Consider the following 17693-nt stretch of genomic DNA (forward strand, 5'->3'; position numbering starts at 1 on the left):
ACCTTATAGACTAACAGACGTTTTGGAGCATGAGCTTTCGTGGGTGAATACCCACTTTCTCAGATGCATCCACGAAAGCTCATGCTCCAAAACGTCTGTTAGTCTATAAGGTGCCACAGGATTCTTTGCTGCTTTTACAGATCCAGACTAACACGGCTACCCTCTGATACTCAATATTTTTAATTACTCAAAATTTATCATCAATAAAAAAGGTACTGTATTTAATGTGTCACATATTTAAACCCATAATGCCAATCCTAAACGGTATTGTGTGCCAAAACGAGTTGGGGGAGCACAGCACTTTGCACAAAAGAACACTGGAGCTAGCATGAACAGATATATTCACTGACATATAACTGTCTATCAACATCGGATTATAAACTAACATAATACAACCGTTTCTAAGGTAAAAAAAATACGCTGTCTACCCTCTTCCTCCCATTGACAAACAGAGTAAAGATAATTGTATGAGCTATATAAAATGCAGCCGTAACATCCATCTTTATTTCTTTATTTCACTTAAAGTGGTGAAGTTAAATTCCAAGCCAAGTACACAGACTAAACTGCAACATGTTAACCGATTCTTTCTGTTCTGCTGAAAAGGTCTTAAATTAACTCATTCAGGAAAGCCACAATAGTGACTTCCCTTTCCAGCCACATGAAGGTGATTTATTTCCCTATTAGAAATAAAGGTGGCACGTTTTTAAATTAATATCAGTGCTGATTTTACTGTACTTACTCAAATGACTATCATGGCTAAAGACATAAAAGAAGACCAGGGCGGGTGTGTGTGGGGGGGGGAGGTGGTCTGCATGCCATCCGTGTTAAACAGCCCAGTTCAAGTGCTACACATTTGTGAGGACAAAATATTTTCTGAGAAAAAAAGTACTCAATCTCAACTCTGCTGGCAGGGAAATTCATTTTTGCTAACAAACAGTTGTCTCTGTTAAGAAACAGAGAACAAAACTTCAATGTGTGAAGTTACCGGCCCAGATCAACAGCAATTTCTTGAGATAGCTAATAAAACCTCCTCTTTCCATTTTTCATACCCGCCCTTGTTTTTTAAAGGGAAAAAGTCTGTCTATATATTCAAACACCTATATTATCTTCTTACCTGCACAAAGACTTTTTGTAGTAACGTTCGGCGCTCTGCTACAGGTAGCTCATTCTGCGCTCCTCCAACTACCTCAGGCACATGTGGAAGGTCAAAAAACAGATACAGACATTTAACAAGTGTGGAAGGCACCGACATCGTCGTCATGCAGTCCACTGTTTTCTGAAAAACAGAAAAGGCAGTAACATTTCACCATATTGTAACAGTGAATTTTTTAAAAATACAACATAATTTTCTTTTAAATTCAAGACATTCTGTATTCTTTGAAAGAATGATTTAATTATGCAAATTATTGCCTTTACTGGAAGTCACACAGATAGAAGCTTGCATAAAATGTTGAACTTTTCCTTCCTATAAATTTAACCAGTGTCCAAACTGCAGTAATGATGAATCATGTATTCTTCAACATTAACAAAAACAGGGAAAAAATAGAGGAAAAATAAGACGACGCTCAGAGAAAGGTCTAAATATATCAAAAGAAATAAAATAATAATTAATCATTCATATGACAATAGCACCTAAATGCTCCAATTAGGATTAGAACCATTGGAAGACACAATCCCTACCACAAGACAAGACGACAAACAGTAACTAATGTAACAAACAGTAAAAGGGAATGGAAGACAAAAATAATAAAGCATAATTTATATCAGCTTGATGGATCTTAGCGATTATAAACTATAAAGCTTTTTAAAATAATGTAAGAATCAACAATCCCCTCAGGCCCTCAGTCTAGACCTCGTCAGTTGGATATTTCTTGCAGTTATCACAGATGTGAGATTGGATTGGCAGGAGAAGGTATTGGCTTTATGCTGTTTCATGCATATAGAAGAGTGAGGAAAAAATGTGAAAACATTTGGAGGAGAATCCAAAAATTGGGAGGCGGGGTCTGGTATTATTTGCAAAAGTAGGTGGGATGATTTGGTCAGATATATGAACAGATAACCAGGGAGCAGAGAGAAGACAGCATGCAATTGTCCAATACGTCAGAAGGGCAGCTAGCAGAGCCTTAGTAATACAGCTCATATTGCCTTTGGCTTCACTATCTCCTTATACAGCGTGGCCTCCATGAATGGGGTACTATTTATTCCCAAATTTTTTGTCTTGTAAGATGCTCCAAGTAGCCTGCAAAGATATCCATGTGAGAAAAAAATCAAATTCCACATGCTCTGCAAGAATCAGCATACCGAAAGCAGATAATTCTAAGTTAGGGTACTTAAGGGCTAACAAATTTAATGATCATACATAATTCAAGAGTATGGAAGGATATAGAATAAGGACAAGAGACAAGGACAGTTGGTCAAGGTGTCATCAGCATCTCAAAGACTAATATCTGTTATGGATATCTTAGGTTCTTGCATGTTCTTTATTTTCATCCTCACAGTGAGATCTTAGTTTGATAGCAAAGATCATTATATTCTTTTCAAATATTCCTATTATTTTTCTCACAAATTTTTTCAAAGTACACATTCCCCAGTATAGGTGGCTAGATGATAAAAAAGTTTTACAAATATTTTTCCTAGTAAGCCCAAGGAGTTCACTCCACTGTTATTCATGGAGCCAAATTATTAATTGTTTGAATGCTCAGACTGCTGATTTTATTAGTGAAAATATTTCCAAATTCCAAAATAAAAGATTTTCTCCTAAACTTATCTTACCATAAACGTATTTTCTCCTATTTTAATTGTCTCAAGGTAGGTGTACACTACAAACATTGCATTGGCCCAGCTGCACTTTGATGAAGATGCTCTAAGCCGACGGGAGAGAGTTCTCCTGTCGGCTTAGTTACTCCACCTCTGTGAGAGGCAGTAGTTATGTCGGTGGGAAAAGCTTTCCTGCTAATATAGCATTGTCTACACAGGAGGTTACAGTTGGTATAATTATGCCACTCCAGGGTGCTTTTTTTCCCACACTCCTGAGCGACGTATTTATACCAAAATTTGTTGTGTAGTGTAGACTGACCTCAATTTATCCAGTCATGGAGAATAAACACCACCACGTGACTTACAGCTTGCCTAGAGGGTGAGTTAGTACATGGCAAGCTGGGATGTAAATCCATAAAATCCAGGCACCAACTAGCTGCAGTAGCAGAGTCCATAAGCACCAGAAGTTCCCTAGTGCTCTTTGACCTACTTCCATTTGAAACAGTAGTAGGTTAAAGCCCATGAGAGAACTTTTAGTGTGCAACAGATTTACACCCCAACTTGCAGCAAACTAACTCTGTCCAAACAAGCCCACAAAGCTGGGAGGTACTGCTTACACAGAGAAGGACCGGGATATCATACAGAAAGATCTGGATGACCTTGTAAACTGGAGTAATAGTAATAGGATGAAATTTAATAGTGAAAAGTGTAAAGTCATGCATTTAGGGATTAATAATAAGAATTTTAGTTATAAATTGGGGACACATCAGTTGGAAGCAACAGAGGAGAAGGACCTTGGAGTATTGGTTGATCACAGGATGACTATGAGCCGCCAATGTGATATGGCCGTTAAAAAAGCTAATGTGGTTTTAGGATGCATCAGGCGAGGTATTTCCCGCAAAGATAAGGAGGTGTTAGTACCGTTATATAAGGCACTGGTGAGACCTCATCTGGAATACTGTGTGCAGTTCTCGTCTCCCATGTTTAAGAAGGATGAATTCAAACTGGAACAGGTTCAGAGATGGGCTACTAGGATGATCAGAGGAATGGAAAATCTGTCTTATGAAAGGAGACTCAAAGAGCTTGGCTTGGTTAGCCTAACCAAAAGAAGGTTGAGGGGGGATATGGTTGCTCTTTATAAATATATCAGAGGGATTAATATTAGGGAGGGAGAGGAATTATTTAAGCTTAATACCAGTGTAGACACAAGAACAAGTGGGTATAAACTGGACACTAGGAAGTTTAGACTTGAAATTAGACGAAGGTTTCTAACCATTAGAGGAGTGAAGTTCTGGAACAGCCTTCCAAGGGGAGTAGTGGGGGCAAAAGACGTATCTGGCTTTAAGACTAAGCTTGATAAGTTTATGGAAGGGATGGTATGATGGGATAGCTTAATTTTGGCAACTGATCTTTGATTATCAGCAGGTAAGTATGCCCAGTGGTCTGTGATGGGATGTTAGATGGGATGGGATCTGAGTTACTGCAGAGAATTCTTTCCTGAGTGCTGGCTGGTGAGTCTTGCCCACATGCTCAGGGTTTAGCTGATCGCCATATTTGGGGTCAGGAAGGAATTTTCCTCTGGGGCAGATTGGCAGAGGCCCTGGAGGTTTTTTGCCTTTCTCTGCAGCGTGGGGCATGGGTCACTTGCTGGTGGATTCTCTGCAGCTTGAGGTCTTCAAACCACAATTTGAAGACTTCAATAACTCAGACATAGGTTAGAGGTTTGTTATAGAAGTGGATGGGTAGGGTTCTGTGGCCTGCTTTGTGCAGGAGGTCAGACTAGATAATCATATTGGTCCCTTCTGACCCTAAAGTCTATGATTAGTCATGCACTACCACAAATAATTAGCAGGGAAACAAACTCTTCATGAACAACTTCTGGGTTGAAATTTGTTCATAAACTACTGAGTGAATATTTTAAAACTTTCACAGAAAATGAGATTAATTCAAAAAAGATGCATTAACAGAAAATAAAAAAATAATATTTCATGTTATTTATATCTTTAATCAGATCTAGTCCCCAAAGAGAACATCATCAATACCTAATAGCAAGGGTTTGTTTGGTTTTTACTTCTAAAGTAAAGAATTTTTGAGTTATTTCAGTTTTAAAATGATTTTAAGGTGCAGAAAGCACTTTTTAGACTCTGTTAAATTTCTCTTAAGCCACTTTTGATTTATTACTTCTTTACCTAAAAATTATTTAACTGTGAGCTAGGAAAAGACATAAATTTCAGGCCCAGAGAATTCTTTCAGGCAACTTCAATTCATAACTACAGAATCACTACAGAGGTACTATAATAAAATTAAACCTCAACATAGGAAGGAGATGTAAAGGAATTTAGGACCTGTAAGCTTTGGAATCAGAACATTGTAGGATGTTCCCATGGCCCCTTTTCAAGTGTGCTATTTAACAAGGAATGCGGCACACCTGGAAACATTATTTTGGTATTTCTGCTTTGGTTTTCATGATAATAAAGAAGAACTAACCTGTCCGGATGAAGCTAGTAAATTAATTGTAGTGAGCAGCATCCAACCTCTACTGGCTTCTTCACTCTGATTGATCTCCAAGAACTGGACTATAGCACGACTTGCAGCCTCTGTTGAAAAAAAAAAAGTAAGGCCAACTATGTGAACAGATGTAGCATGGAAAGTGTATTTTCTTTACAAACGTCACACAGAATTTAAGTTAAACTCTGAATTTTCCGGCGTGAGTACATTCAAGAGCGTAGTGAGTGTCTGGTTTCACCCATGTAGCTGCTATTGGGACATTCAGTCCACTGGATGAGGTACATTACAAATGCATCACGAAACCAATGGTATATGTGATATACAATCAATGATATTTTCATCATCTGGACAGATGATAAAAGTGATAAAAAGACAAAATACCACATCACCCGTGGGTGAACACTTTTCACAAAGCAATCACTGTATCTGACCTATCAGTTCTCATCTTCAGAGGAAACCTGAACAACACTTTCCAAGGACAAGCGTGGGAACTTAATTTCATAATTTTGCTAGATAATAAATATCACAGACACACTGGATTTATGGCTTATTACAACAATCCCACTAACAACTCCCCCCCATACACAGCTGCTTTGCCCTCCCTCCTTTTCTTCCCTATGACTGGAGGGGTATTAACAGGCTACTTCATCTTGAATGGTCCCTTGAAATATTTGTTAACTAGTTATGGTAAACAATCTGTTCCACCTTGTATTTAGCTGTGACACTCTGAGGTCTGGTTTACACTACAGACCTATGTCAGTGTAACTACTTCACTCAGGGGTCTGAGAAATTCCCTCCCCCAAGCAATGTAGTTATACTGACCCTAACTCCCCCCTTGTAGACAGTGCTATGTCCAACAGGTGAGCTTCTACCACCTCATGTGGAGGTGGATTAACTACACGGACAGGAGAGCTCTCTCCCATCAGCATAGGAGTATCTTCATTTAAGTGCTGCAGCTTCACCAATGCAGCATTTTAAGTATAGACCTGCCCTGAATAAGTTTTCCAGACCCGAAGAACTCTGTATAAGCTCGAAAGCATGTGTCTCTCACCAACAGAAGCTGGTCCAATAAAAGACACTCCCTCACCCACCTTGTCTTGTTTTCAAATATTAACTCCATTTATTTCACTTTCTGACAATAGTCAGCTCTTCACAGCAGAAATTACCACAACAAACATCCAAAGCTACAAAATAACAAAGTTAGCAAGTGTGAACTATGTTTGTTTTAAAAGGAGAAAAATCTATTAATTTTTCTTCCATATTCATTAAAATTTGCTACTCTCCTCCCACTCTCATTGGTTATCATGGACAGCTTTTCTTTGTGGTTAAGTTTTTGGTTTTAACATTTTTCAGAAGTGAATTCTTGAAAAACATAAGGGTTCCAAGCTGAAAAGTTCAGATATGGATATGAACTCTTCCAAAATTAAGGGATATTTAGATCTGTCATTTTGGTTCAACCCTCTTCTAATAAAGAGGCTAAGAAACTAGAACTAACAGAAACAAAACAGTAAGAAGTAAAATAATACACACGTCAGAGCATGCAACCATAAAATGTTTGCCTTAATGAAACACTAAACTCCAACATGTATTAGAGCATTATAAACTAAGATATACAATACTTTTGAATTGGATACTCTATTTAGTCTCTTACAAACCATTCTCTCCAGGACTTCCATTCTCTCCAGGACTTCCAACACTACACGGTCAACTTTTTCCATACTTAGTGTACAAAGAAGCCATCTTTCCTGAAAGTCTGACAAACCCAGTTAAATATCCACCTTCCCAATTAAAATAAATGAAAAGACATGGTGAGTTTAAACGGTAATAGAAGAATTAAGTGCTCACATTTGTTCTGCTAATGCACTCTATTATCCAAGCTGTTGGCTCACAGCCTTGTTCCTGTAATTTCTGTACGAACACTACTGGAAGCACAACTTCTGTTGACAGAGAGAGGAACCAAGGGGCCAAATCCTGGAGTGAGATTCCTCAGCACAAAGCAAGGCTTAAAGAATAGGTTAAAAGGTAAAGTGATTTAAAGCTTGACTTTATACTCTTCAGTTATGCTCTGTGTAGGTTCAATCCCCATGCTAGGCGTTAGAGAAGCTTGATGGCCCTCCCCAGTCCCCCAGAATTGTAGACCCAAAGCCATTTGAGCAGACGCATAGGGATAATTAGGCTAAATTCTAGAAGGCGCAATACAGATTTCAGAGCAACCTATCTTACATTTGAAACTTATGATATCCAACCACTCAACAGTTACATCATTTGTGACATCAGCAATATTTGGGAAACAGGGTGAAAGTTTCAGAAGTACAAAAGCCACTTCAAGTCCCATTTATAAAAGTGACTTAAGGAATCTAATGGATTCAGGTACTTCTGAAAATTTTACTCTTAGTGATGACATTGAGAAAAGTATCATTCGCCTAGACACTATCAATGTGAATTTTGAGACTTAGGTCTTACATCAGTAACTCTGAATCCCTAAACAATATTATTCACACCTCAAACAAAATAAATGAAATGGCGGATGTAATCTGTATCTACCGAGGGGCAACGTGAAAATGTTGCTTGTGAGAAGACAAGCAACTATGATTTATGTATTTACTGTCATAGGAACAACTTTAAGAAACAAAACATCCAAGGTAAAGACAAAATCAAAATGTTAAAAGCACAGACAGCCACAAGAATGTTCATAACAAAAGCCAATAAAAAGGAAATAAAAATAAAAAGGACTTATACAATCACCACGACAGTAATACTTCTATTGTACCCTTTTATTCTTAAGTGAACAAGAAATTACTTATTTGATCAACACAACAAACCATAATAATGATAATATCCACTGTCATTGAGAATCCTGCATAGTTTCACATCCCTTCACTTCTCAAATAGCTGAAGGAAGCCTGAAATATGCTACTTACAAAGAATACTAAAGGTTAGTTATATGCAGGACTTAAAAAATCCACCTGTCTAGGGTAAGTAGCAATCTTTCCTGGGCCACTGTCATTATTTTATCTGGAATCTAAGTTTCACTTAAAACAGAATTAAGCCTTCAACTCTTATAATTGCAATCAAGTTCACTGATCAGAAAGATACAGCTATACAGCAAAAGTGTAAAACCACCACCGGAGTATGAAGGAACGTAGGATTTATGTTCTTAGAAAAATTAAAACAAACCTGAAGAAGAGCTCTGTGTAAGTTCGAAGACTGGTCTCTCTCTCCCCAACACAAGTTGGTCCAATAAAAGATATTACCTCACCTACCTTGTCTCTCTAAATAAACTAAACAGTAGTAAGTCTCCAGGACCTGATGGTATTCACCCAAGATTTCTGAAGGAACTCAAATGTGAAATTGCAGGACTCACTAATTGTCATCTCTAACCTATCATTTAAATCAGTTTCTGTACCAAATGACTGGAGGATAGCTAATGTGATGCCAATTTTTTAAAAGGGCTCCAGAAGTGACCCTGGCAACTACAGGCCAGTAAGCCTCACTTCAGTACTGGGCAAATTGGCTGAAACTATCGTGAAGAACAAAACTGTCAGACACATGGATGAACATAACTTGTTGGGAAATAGTAAACATGGTTTTTGTAAAGAAAAATCATGCTTCACCAATCTACTAAAATTCTTTGAGGGGGTCAACAAGAATGCGGAGAGAGGAGATCTAGTGGATACAGTGCATTTAGATTTTCAGAAAGCCTTTGAAAAGGTCCCTCATCAAAGGCTCTTAAGCAAAATAGGCAGTCATGGAATAAGAGGGAAGGTTCTCTCATGGACTGGTAACTGGTCAAAAGATAGGAAACAAAGGAGAGGAATAAATGGTTAGTTTTCAGAATGGAGAGAGATAAATAGTGGTGTCCCCCAGGGATCTGTACTGGGCCCAGTTCTATTTAACATATTCATAAACGATCTGGAAAAAGGGGTAAACAGTGAGGTGGCAAAATTTGCAAACGATACAAAACCACTCAAGGTAGTTAAGTCTGAAGCAGACTGTGAAGAGCTACAAAAGGATCTCACAAAACTAAATGACAGGGCAACAAAATGGCGGAGGAAATGTAATGTTGATAAATGCAAAGTAATACACATTGGAAGACATCATCTAACTATACATATACAATGATGGGGTCTAAATTGGCTGTTACCACTAAAGAGAGAGATCTTGGAGTCATTGTGGATAGTTCTCTGAAATCATCCACTTAGGTGTGCAGCAGCAGTCAAAAAAGCAAACAGAATGTTGAAAGGGATAGATAATAAAACAGAAAATATGATATTGCCTCTATATAAATCCATGGTACACCCACACCTTGAATACTGCGTGCAGATGTGGTCGCCCCATCTCAAAAAAAAAATATTGGAATTGGAAAAGGGTCAGAAAAGGGCAACAAAAATTATTAGGAGTATAGAACAGCTTCCGTATGAGGAGAGATTAACAAGACTGGGAATTTCCAGCTTGGAAAAGAGGTGACTAAGGAGGAATATGATAGAGGTCTATAAAATCATGAGTGGTATAGAGAAAGTAAATAAGTATTTACTCCTTCTCATAATACAAGAACAAAGGGCCACCAAATGAAATTAATAGGTAGCAGGTTTAAAACAAACATAAGAGAGTATTTTTTCACACAACGCACTGTCAAACTCTGCAACTCCTTGCCAGAGGGTGATGTGAAGGCCAATACAATAACGGGGTTCAAAAGAGAGCTAGATAGATTCATGGAAGATAGGTCCATCAATGGCTATTAGCCAGGATGGGCAGGAATGGTGTCCCTAGCCTCTATTTGCCAGAAACTGAGACTGGATGACAAGGAATGGATCACTTGATGATAACCCGTCTGTTCAGTCCCTTTGGGGCACCTGCCATTGGCCACTGCCAGAGTACAGGATGGACCTTTGCTCTGACCCAATATGGCCGTTCTTATGTTCAAAAAAATGGCAGATACAGTGTCGAGGTATACATAAAAAGTATTGATATTGTTTCTGTACAAGGCACTGATTAGACATCATGTTGAAGATGAATCTCTTACCATTTTATTCATCTTTCCCTTCAAGAGTTTTCACCTCCCAAAATGAATGTAATGTAGGATAACTATGGTAAATTTAGGGTTTCAGACTATTTGTAAGGAGCAATGCCTAAAGAGGTTAAGCATATCCTCATCGGAAAAATGCTTTTCAAGTGACTCGATGGAATTAATAGAATTAAAAAGGAGTTCCGTGAAGTGGAGCAACAACAACAACAAGTTAATCCTGGGGAAGGCTAGTTTAAAAGCCTGAAGGTACAGTAAAAATATTAATAAGTTAAGCATTAAACTATTTCATGAAGCATGTTACAGAAAATGAACTTCCAACTGAGGCCATTGAACTGAAACAAAGTAAAATTAAATTTAAAAAGGCAGCTGAAACAATGAGATACAGAGTTACATCTATTATATAGAATTCAATTTCAGTGCACCTATGTTCTCCAGGCACATGATGCCTACTTAAGAACCACTTTATATAAAAGATATCAAAATATTTTAAAAAACTAGTCTTCAAACAAAAAAGCAAAAAACCCTTCCCAGATCTGTTAAGAACCTCCTTTCTTCCCCATGACTGAACCAATTGCTTCATTCTCATACTCAAGTCTCACAGCATGTGCTGAAGGTCACCAATTCCAGAATCTGGCACAAGGGTTGGTAACCTTTCAGAAGTGGTGTGCCGAATCTTCATTTTTCACTCTAATTTAAGGTTTCGCATGCCACTAATATGTGTTAACATTTTTAGAAGGTCTCTTTCTATAAATCTATAATATATAACTAAACATTGTTTTATGTAAAGTAAATAAGGTTTTAAAAATGTTTAAGCAGCTTCACTTAAAATTAAATTAAAATGCAGAGCCCCTTGGACCAGTAGCCAGGATCCAGGCAGTGTGAGTGCCACTGAAAATCAGCTCATGTGGAACTTCGGCACTCGTGCCATAGGTTGCCTACCCCTGATCTGGCATATGGTGGCATGGGAAGTACATTCCAGTCAAAAATTTCCAATAATAAAGAATACCCTGTTAATAAACCCTTCATGTTTTAAGCAAGAGTTTGTACACCTAAACATCTCAGATGACTGCAACAATCACAGCACCATTTGGAGAGAAGTCATTTCTTAAAAGCCAGGATCCAAGACATTCAGCACTTCATTGTTTAAAATAATTTCAAGAGCCATCCCATTGAAGGGTGCTGTACAACCATGACCACCTTGATATTAACGGTGTAACAACTAGTAGTCAATCTCTGTCTCTCAATTCCCCGTCTGTAAAACAAAGATTGCAATCCTACTTCTCTCTCACACATTATTGTCTTCCTAGTCTGTAAATTCTTTAGGGCATAGGTTGCCTCTTACAAGTGTTTGTATAGTGCCTAGCACAATACATCTTCTGGTAATGATTGGTAACTCAAGGCACTACTATAACAATAATAGCAGATCACTGAAAACAGGTTTTTGTGTGAAACATTACCTTAAAAAAAAGGCTGTCTCATTCTGCATGAGCTGCAATTTCAACAGTTGGCACCCGCATCCATGGAAGAAACTGATAAAATGAGTGGAAATTGTTTTTTCCAATTGTTGAGTCCATCCCAGAAGCATTAACTCCATCTTACTCGGTTTGAGATTCAGCCAGCTAGCCTTCACACATGCAAAAATTCATATTTATCAACAGACAGGTCATTCAATGCAACAGCAGGATTAGACGAGAGAAATATAGTGCTGCATCTGTATACACTAAGGACACTTTAAACCATTATTTCTCTCACTAGCCACCTCAATCCATCCGCTGGCCCCATATATATGTTGATCAATAGGGGTATCCATATATAACTCCAAGGAATGGCATATATAACTCCAAGGAACTACTCTATAAAATCTCTCCGGAAGAAATAAATGGAGCCACTCTAAAGCACACTTCTTATCCTGGATAAAAGCTGACATCACTCCTAAAGTAGTATTAAAGACAGCTCCTACATTATTTTGAAAACTCAGCACAGACCTCTGATCCATCACTAGGGAAGAGCTCACTTAATGAGCCTACCAATGAAGTTTCTGTACTAAACCCATACCGCAAACCTAAGGTCTGTAGATATCACTGGAATTGCTTCTTGCCATTTTAAAATATATAAGCTCCCATGAACATGGGAAGATGAGGTAATGATTGGAGATATTGTCTGGCTAGTTACCATGAGTCCAATTTTTTTTTCCCCTCTGAACCTTGAATGAAATATAAACTGATAAATATAAAAGATTCAAAATAACCCCATATCTTCATATGGAAGAATGTCACAACTGTACAGTTCAATGTCTTGATCCCTTCAGTGTTGCAAATCTCCCTCTTCAACGGCAGTGTGTTCCCATTCCTTGGCTTGACCAGTCCTGATAACACACTTCGAAGTCCTGACATTATTACATACAGAAAAACTTTTACTGAGTCAAGACCGAATCTTGTCCCACATGACCCTTGGGAAGGGTAATTTGGGAGGGAATCTTACATTTGGTTAAGTGTCTGTTTGAAGCTACTCAGAGGTCTGGCATATTGGAATAAGATCCAGGGAAATAAATTAGTGGGCAGATGATGTGGACATTGACATCTGATAAATGTATATACCTATACAGTGTATGATATACCTGTGTTATTAAACATGTACAAGGTGTATGTACACATACACAAACACTGAAACAAGGACTTAGTTATAAACAGAGGTAGAAAGCTTATTCAGCTAAATAACCTCTTTTTGTACCGTACTTATTTTAATATGTTTGGTCCAATTATAGTAATCAAGTATACGTTGTATCCAATAATTCAAAATATATATGGTTTATACCCACTTTAATCTACAGCAAAAGTAATGCTGAAGCAACATATTATACCCAAGACATTATTTGTATTTGTCTTTTCTATTTCAGTTTTAAATTAAGTGAAAATATTGATGCTCATTCTGAAAGTTAATGATTTTTATTTGATCTGTTAATGACAACTCAAGAGACTGCTTATTTTTCATTCCACAATTTATAAAAACTGCAAGGTTTTAATAAAGCACTCCAGTTTTACTGCTATCTTTTGTTTAATTTTTTTGTACAAGTTCCATTATGAGAACATTTCTCACAAAATGAGTCTCATGTATTGATTAAAAAGAGAATTTACAGTAAATCTTCCCACTTGCAGATTAAGCTGCATACAACGTGTTCTACCATGGGTGAACAGAGAGCAACTGATCACAGTCCTCTTAATATAAACTATTTACATACTTGAAGACTCTTATGTCCCCCAATCCAACTTTTTTTTCCCCCAGTTGAAACACACCCAGTTCTTTCAACCTCTCTTTATAGAAAAACAAAAAATAAGAAATGTAGAAAATGATTTCCTCTGGACTCTCCCCAGTTTGCCCATATCTTTTTTTAAGTGTGGTGCTTAAAACTGGACACAGTGCTGCAGCTGAGGTCTCACCAATGCTGAGTAGAGAGAAACAATTACCTCTGATGTCTTACATATGACACTCCTGTTAATACAGCCCAGCTTGACATTTGTCTTTTTCACAACAGGATCACACTGTTGACTCATTCAATTTGTGATCCACTATAACCCCCAGATCCTTTTCAGCAGTACTGCTGGCTGCCTGTTAATTCTCCATTTAGTATCTGTGTATTTCAGTTTTCCTTTGTAAGTGCCGTATTTTGCACTTGTCTTTACTGAATTTCATCTTGTTGATTTCAGACCAATTCTTCAATTTATCAAGGTCATTTTGAATTCTAATCCTGTCCTCCAAAGCTCTTGCAACCCCCCTCCTCTTGGTGTTACCTGCAAATTTTATAAGAGTATTCTCCACTCCATTATCCAAGTCGTTAATGAAAATATTGCATAGTACTCAACCCAAGACAAACTCCTGTGCGACTCCACTTGATGTGTCCTTCCTGTTTTACACTGAACCATTGGTAACTACTCTGAGTATGGGTTTTCAACCATCTGTGCACTCACCAACTTGGGAATTTCATCTAGACCATATAGCTCTAGTTTGCTTATGAGAATGTCAAGCGGGATTGCATGAAAAGCCTTATTAAAATTCTCATCTCTTGCCTATTGGTTCCCCCCATCCACTAGGATGGTTATCTTGTCAAAGAAGGAAATTAGATTGTTTGGCAATTTTTTTGGGGGGGGGAGGGGACAAATCCATATTACAGTTGTTACAGCAACTAAAAGCAACAGTGCAACTGCAGGGGTGCCAACTGACCAATACACACACAGGCTGCAAGTATTTTCCCCAACAAATCCTGGAATTTTGTTCAGAGGAAATTATTATAGATTGCTAAAAATGCCTAGAATTTGTCTGCACTAACACCGAGACCACCAATGCAAACAGTTGTAATACGGGCATTTGTATTTCTAGTGGAGACAAAGCCCAAATGTCACAAGTCTTCATTAATAGATCCGATATGATATATTTGAATGTGGATTTGAAAATAACCCTAGCTAGATGAAACATTGCGCCACTCCACTCCCCCAAGAAGAAAATAATGAAAAACACATTTATTTCTAAATGGATAGGAAGTGGGCGCTCTTGAGATTTTTCTCACCTATTTAAAGTAGAATTTTACTACACGTTAACAAGCCAACAGTAAAAAAATATTGTTTGCAAAAGCAGTCTGATTTGCATTTAAAGATTAAGGGAGGAGCTTTTAGGTACCTAACTCCAACTGGCTTTCAAAATCTCCCTCTAAATGTGTGCTAGAATATTTAATTACTTTTACCAGGTTGCCATATGTCCACTATTGGCAACAGCATGAAGAAACACTCTGAAGACTTCAAGGGGCCAAATCAAAGCTAGTTACAGATAATGAAGACTGCTTAAATTGAGCAAATAAGCATTAGATTTGATAATACGACATCATCATAATCTTTCATGGTAAACCAATAGAAAGGAATACATGCACACAAAACCACAGAGTTATACCATTACTCACTTGTTAACACAACAGCTTTTCTCTAAGTTCTGTCTCCAAAGTATGATCTGGAGAGAGAGAAGTTCTAGATCTCTTGGTAAGGTCAGAATAAGAGACTGCATTATGGTTTTACACAGTATTGTGAATGGTTATGAAATTTCTCAGGGTCTCTGTTCTCCCACTGTAGATTAAGAAAAATATTAGCTGCCATAGGATATGGGGATCAAATACATAGGAAACATGAGATTTTAAAATTAAGTACTGGTGGGTTTAAACTTTGTGGACTTCTACTCAAATCAGTTAACAACTGAAGAAGGGTGTGTTCCAGGTTGTGGTATAACGCCTTGGAAGTGGAATTACCTGAAGGTATTGAGCCTCTAAAATCATTGGAGGGCAGCTGCGCACACCATTTTTCTGTAAAAAGAAAAGTATCCCTTGTTGCCAGCTGTCTAACTGGGAATTTTTTTGCACTGCATTAGCAATGCCACCAGATTTTGCTGTGGAATTCAACAGGGACATTGAAAACTATATTAAATTGCCTCTTTACCTTACTACTGCATTAGTGACTGAGAATATCTAAGTTAACACAAGTTTCATAACATTAAATAGCATTAGTGAAAATGTTATCAGATATTATCTGATAACAGAACAGATAGCACATGATCGTCCTGTAGATTACTATGTAAAAGGCGCAAGACATTCTAAACCACCTGTTCATGATGTTCATACAATGGTGAGTTAAATGCAGGGGTTTTTTGGCTTAAGCATAGACATAAGAACCTAAGAACACAAGAATGGCAGTACTGGGTCAGATGAAAGGTCCATCCAGCCCAGTATCCTGTCTACCAACAGTGGTCAATGCCAGGTGCCCCAGAGGGAGTGAACCTAACAGGTAATGATCAAGTGATCTCTCTCCTGCCATCCATCACCACCCTCTGACAAACAGAGGCTAGGGGTACCATTCCTTAACCATCCTGGCTAATAGCCATTAATGGACTTAACCTCCATGGATTTATTCAGTTCTCTTTTAAACTCTGTTATAGTCCTAGCCTTCACAACCTCCTCAGGTAAGGAGTTCCACAAATTGATTGTGAGCTGTGTGAAGAACAACTTCCTTTTATTTGTTTTAAACCTGCTGCCCATTAATTTCATTTGGTGGCCCCTAGTTCTTACATTATGGGAACAAGTAAATAACTTTTCCTTATTCACTTTCTCTACACCACTCATGATTTTATATACCTCTGTCATATCCCCCTTTAGTCTCTTTTCCAAGCTGAAAAGTCCTGGCCTCTTTAATCTCTCCTCATATGGGACCAGTTCCAAATCCCTAATCATTTTCATTGCCCTTCTCTGAACCTTTTCCAGTGCCATTATATCTTTTTTGAGATGAGGAGACCACATCTGTATGCAGTATTCAAGATGTGGGCGTAACATGGATTTATATAAAGGGCAATAAGATATTCTCCGTCTTATTCTCTATCCCCTTTTTAATGATTCCTAACATTCTGTTTGCTTTTTTGACTGCCGCTGCACACTTCAGAGAACTATCCACGATGACTCAAAGATCTTTTCCCTGATTAGCTGTAGCTAAATTAGCCCCCCATCATATTGCGTGTATACTTGGGGTTATTTTTCCCAATGTGTATTACTTTACATTTATCCGCATTAAATTTCACTTGCCATTTTGTTGCCCAATCACTTAGTTTTGTGAGATCTTTTTGAAGTTCTTCACAATCTGCTTTGGTCTTAACTATCTTGAACAGTTTAGTATCGTCTACAAATTTTGTCACCTCACTTTTTAACTCTTTCTACAGATCATTTATGAACAAGTTCAATAGGATTGATCCTAGGACTGACCATTGGAGACCACCACTAGTTACACCTTTCCATTCTGAAAATCTACCATTTATTCCTACCTTCTGTTCCTTGTCTTTTAACCAGTTCTCAATCCATGAAAGGATCTTCCCTCTTATCCCATGACAACTTAATTTACGGAAGAGCCTTTGGTGAGGGACCCTGTCAAAGGCTTTCTGGAAATCTAAGTACACTATGCCCACTGGATCCCCCTTGTCCACATGTTTGTTGAACCCTTCAAAGAACTCCAGTAGATCAATAAGACATGATTTCCCTTTACAGAAACCATGTTGACTTTTGCCCAACAATTTATGTTCCTCTATGTGTCTGACAATTTTATTCTTTACGATTGTTTCAACTAATTTGCCCGGTATTGACGTTAGACTTATCGGTCTGTAATTGCTAGGATCACCTCTAAAGCCCTTTTTAAATACTGGCATTATAATAATCCAGTCATTGGGTACAGAAGTCGATTTAAAGGACAGATTACAAACCATAGTTAGTAGTTCTGAAATCTCACATTTGACTTCTTTCAGAACTCTTGGGTGAATGCCATCTGGTCCCGGTGACTTGTTACTGTTAAGTTTATCAATTAATTCCAAAACCACCTCTAGTGACACC

The 17693-nt window shown here is 37.9% G+C and overlaps 1 protein-coding gene across 3 annotated transcripts in view; it reads right to left on the reverse strand.

Annotated features, from left to right (window-relative positions):
* The window catches only part of WDFY3 (WD repeat and FYVE domain containing 3), a 313760-nt gene that overhangs the window by 184446 nt on the left and 111621 nt on the right, over nucleotides 1-17693 (reverse strand). For all 3 annotated transcript variants that reach the window (XM_050945097.1, XM_050945098.1, XM_050945096.1), the window contains 2 exons: nucleotides 5245-5354; nucleotides 1115-1276 (listed from right to left, as the gene is read on the reverse strand). In XM_050945097.1, coding sequence (XP_050801054.1) covers nucleotides 1115-1276; nucleotides 5245-5354 — 272 coding nt within the window. The remainder of the gene's footprint in view (nucleotides 1-1114; nucleotides 1277-5244; nucleotides 5355-17693) is intronic.

The sequence above is a fragment of the Gopherus flavomarginatus genome, chromosome 3, assembly GCF_025201925.1.
Source record: "Gopherus flavomarginatus isolate rGopFla2 chromosome 3, rGopFla2.mat.asm, whole genome shotgun sequence".
NCBI classification, from domain to species: Eukaryota; Metazoa; Chordata; order Testudines; family Testudinidae; genus Gopherus; species Gopherus flavomarginatus.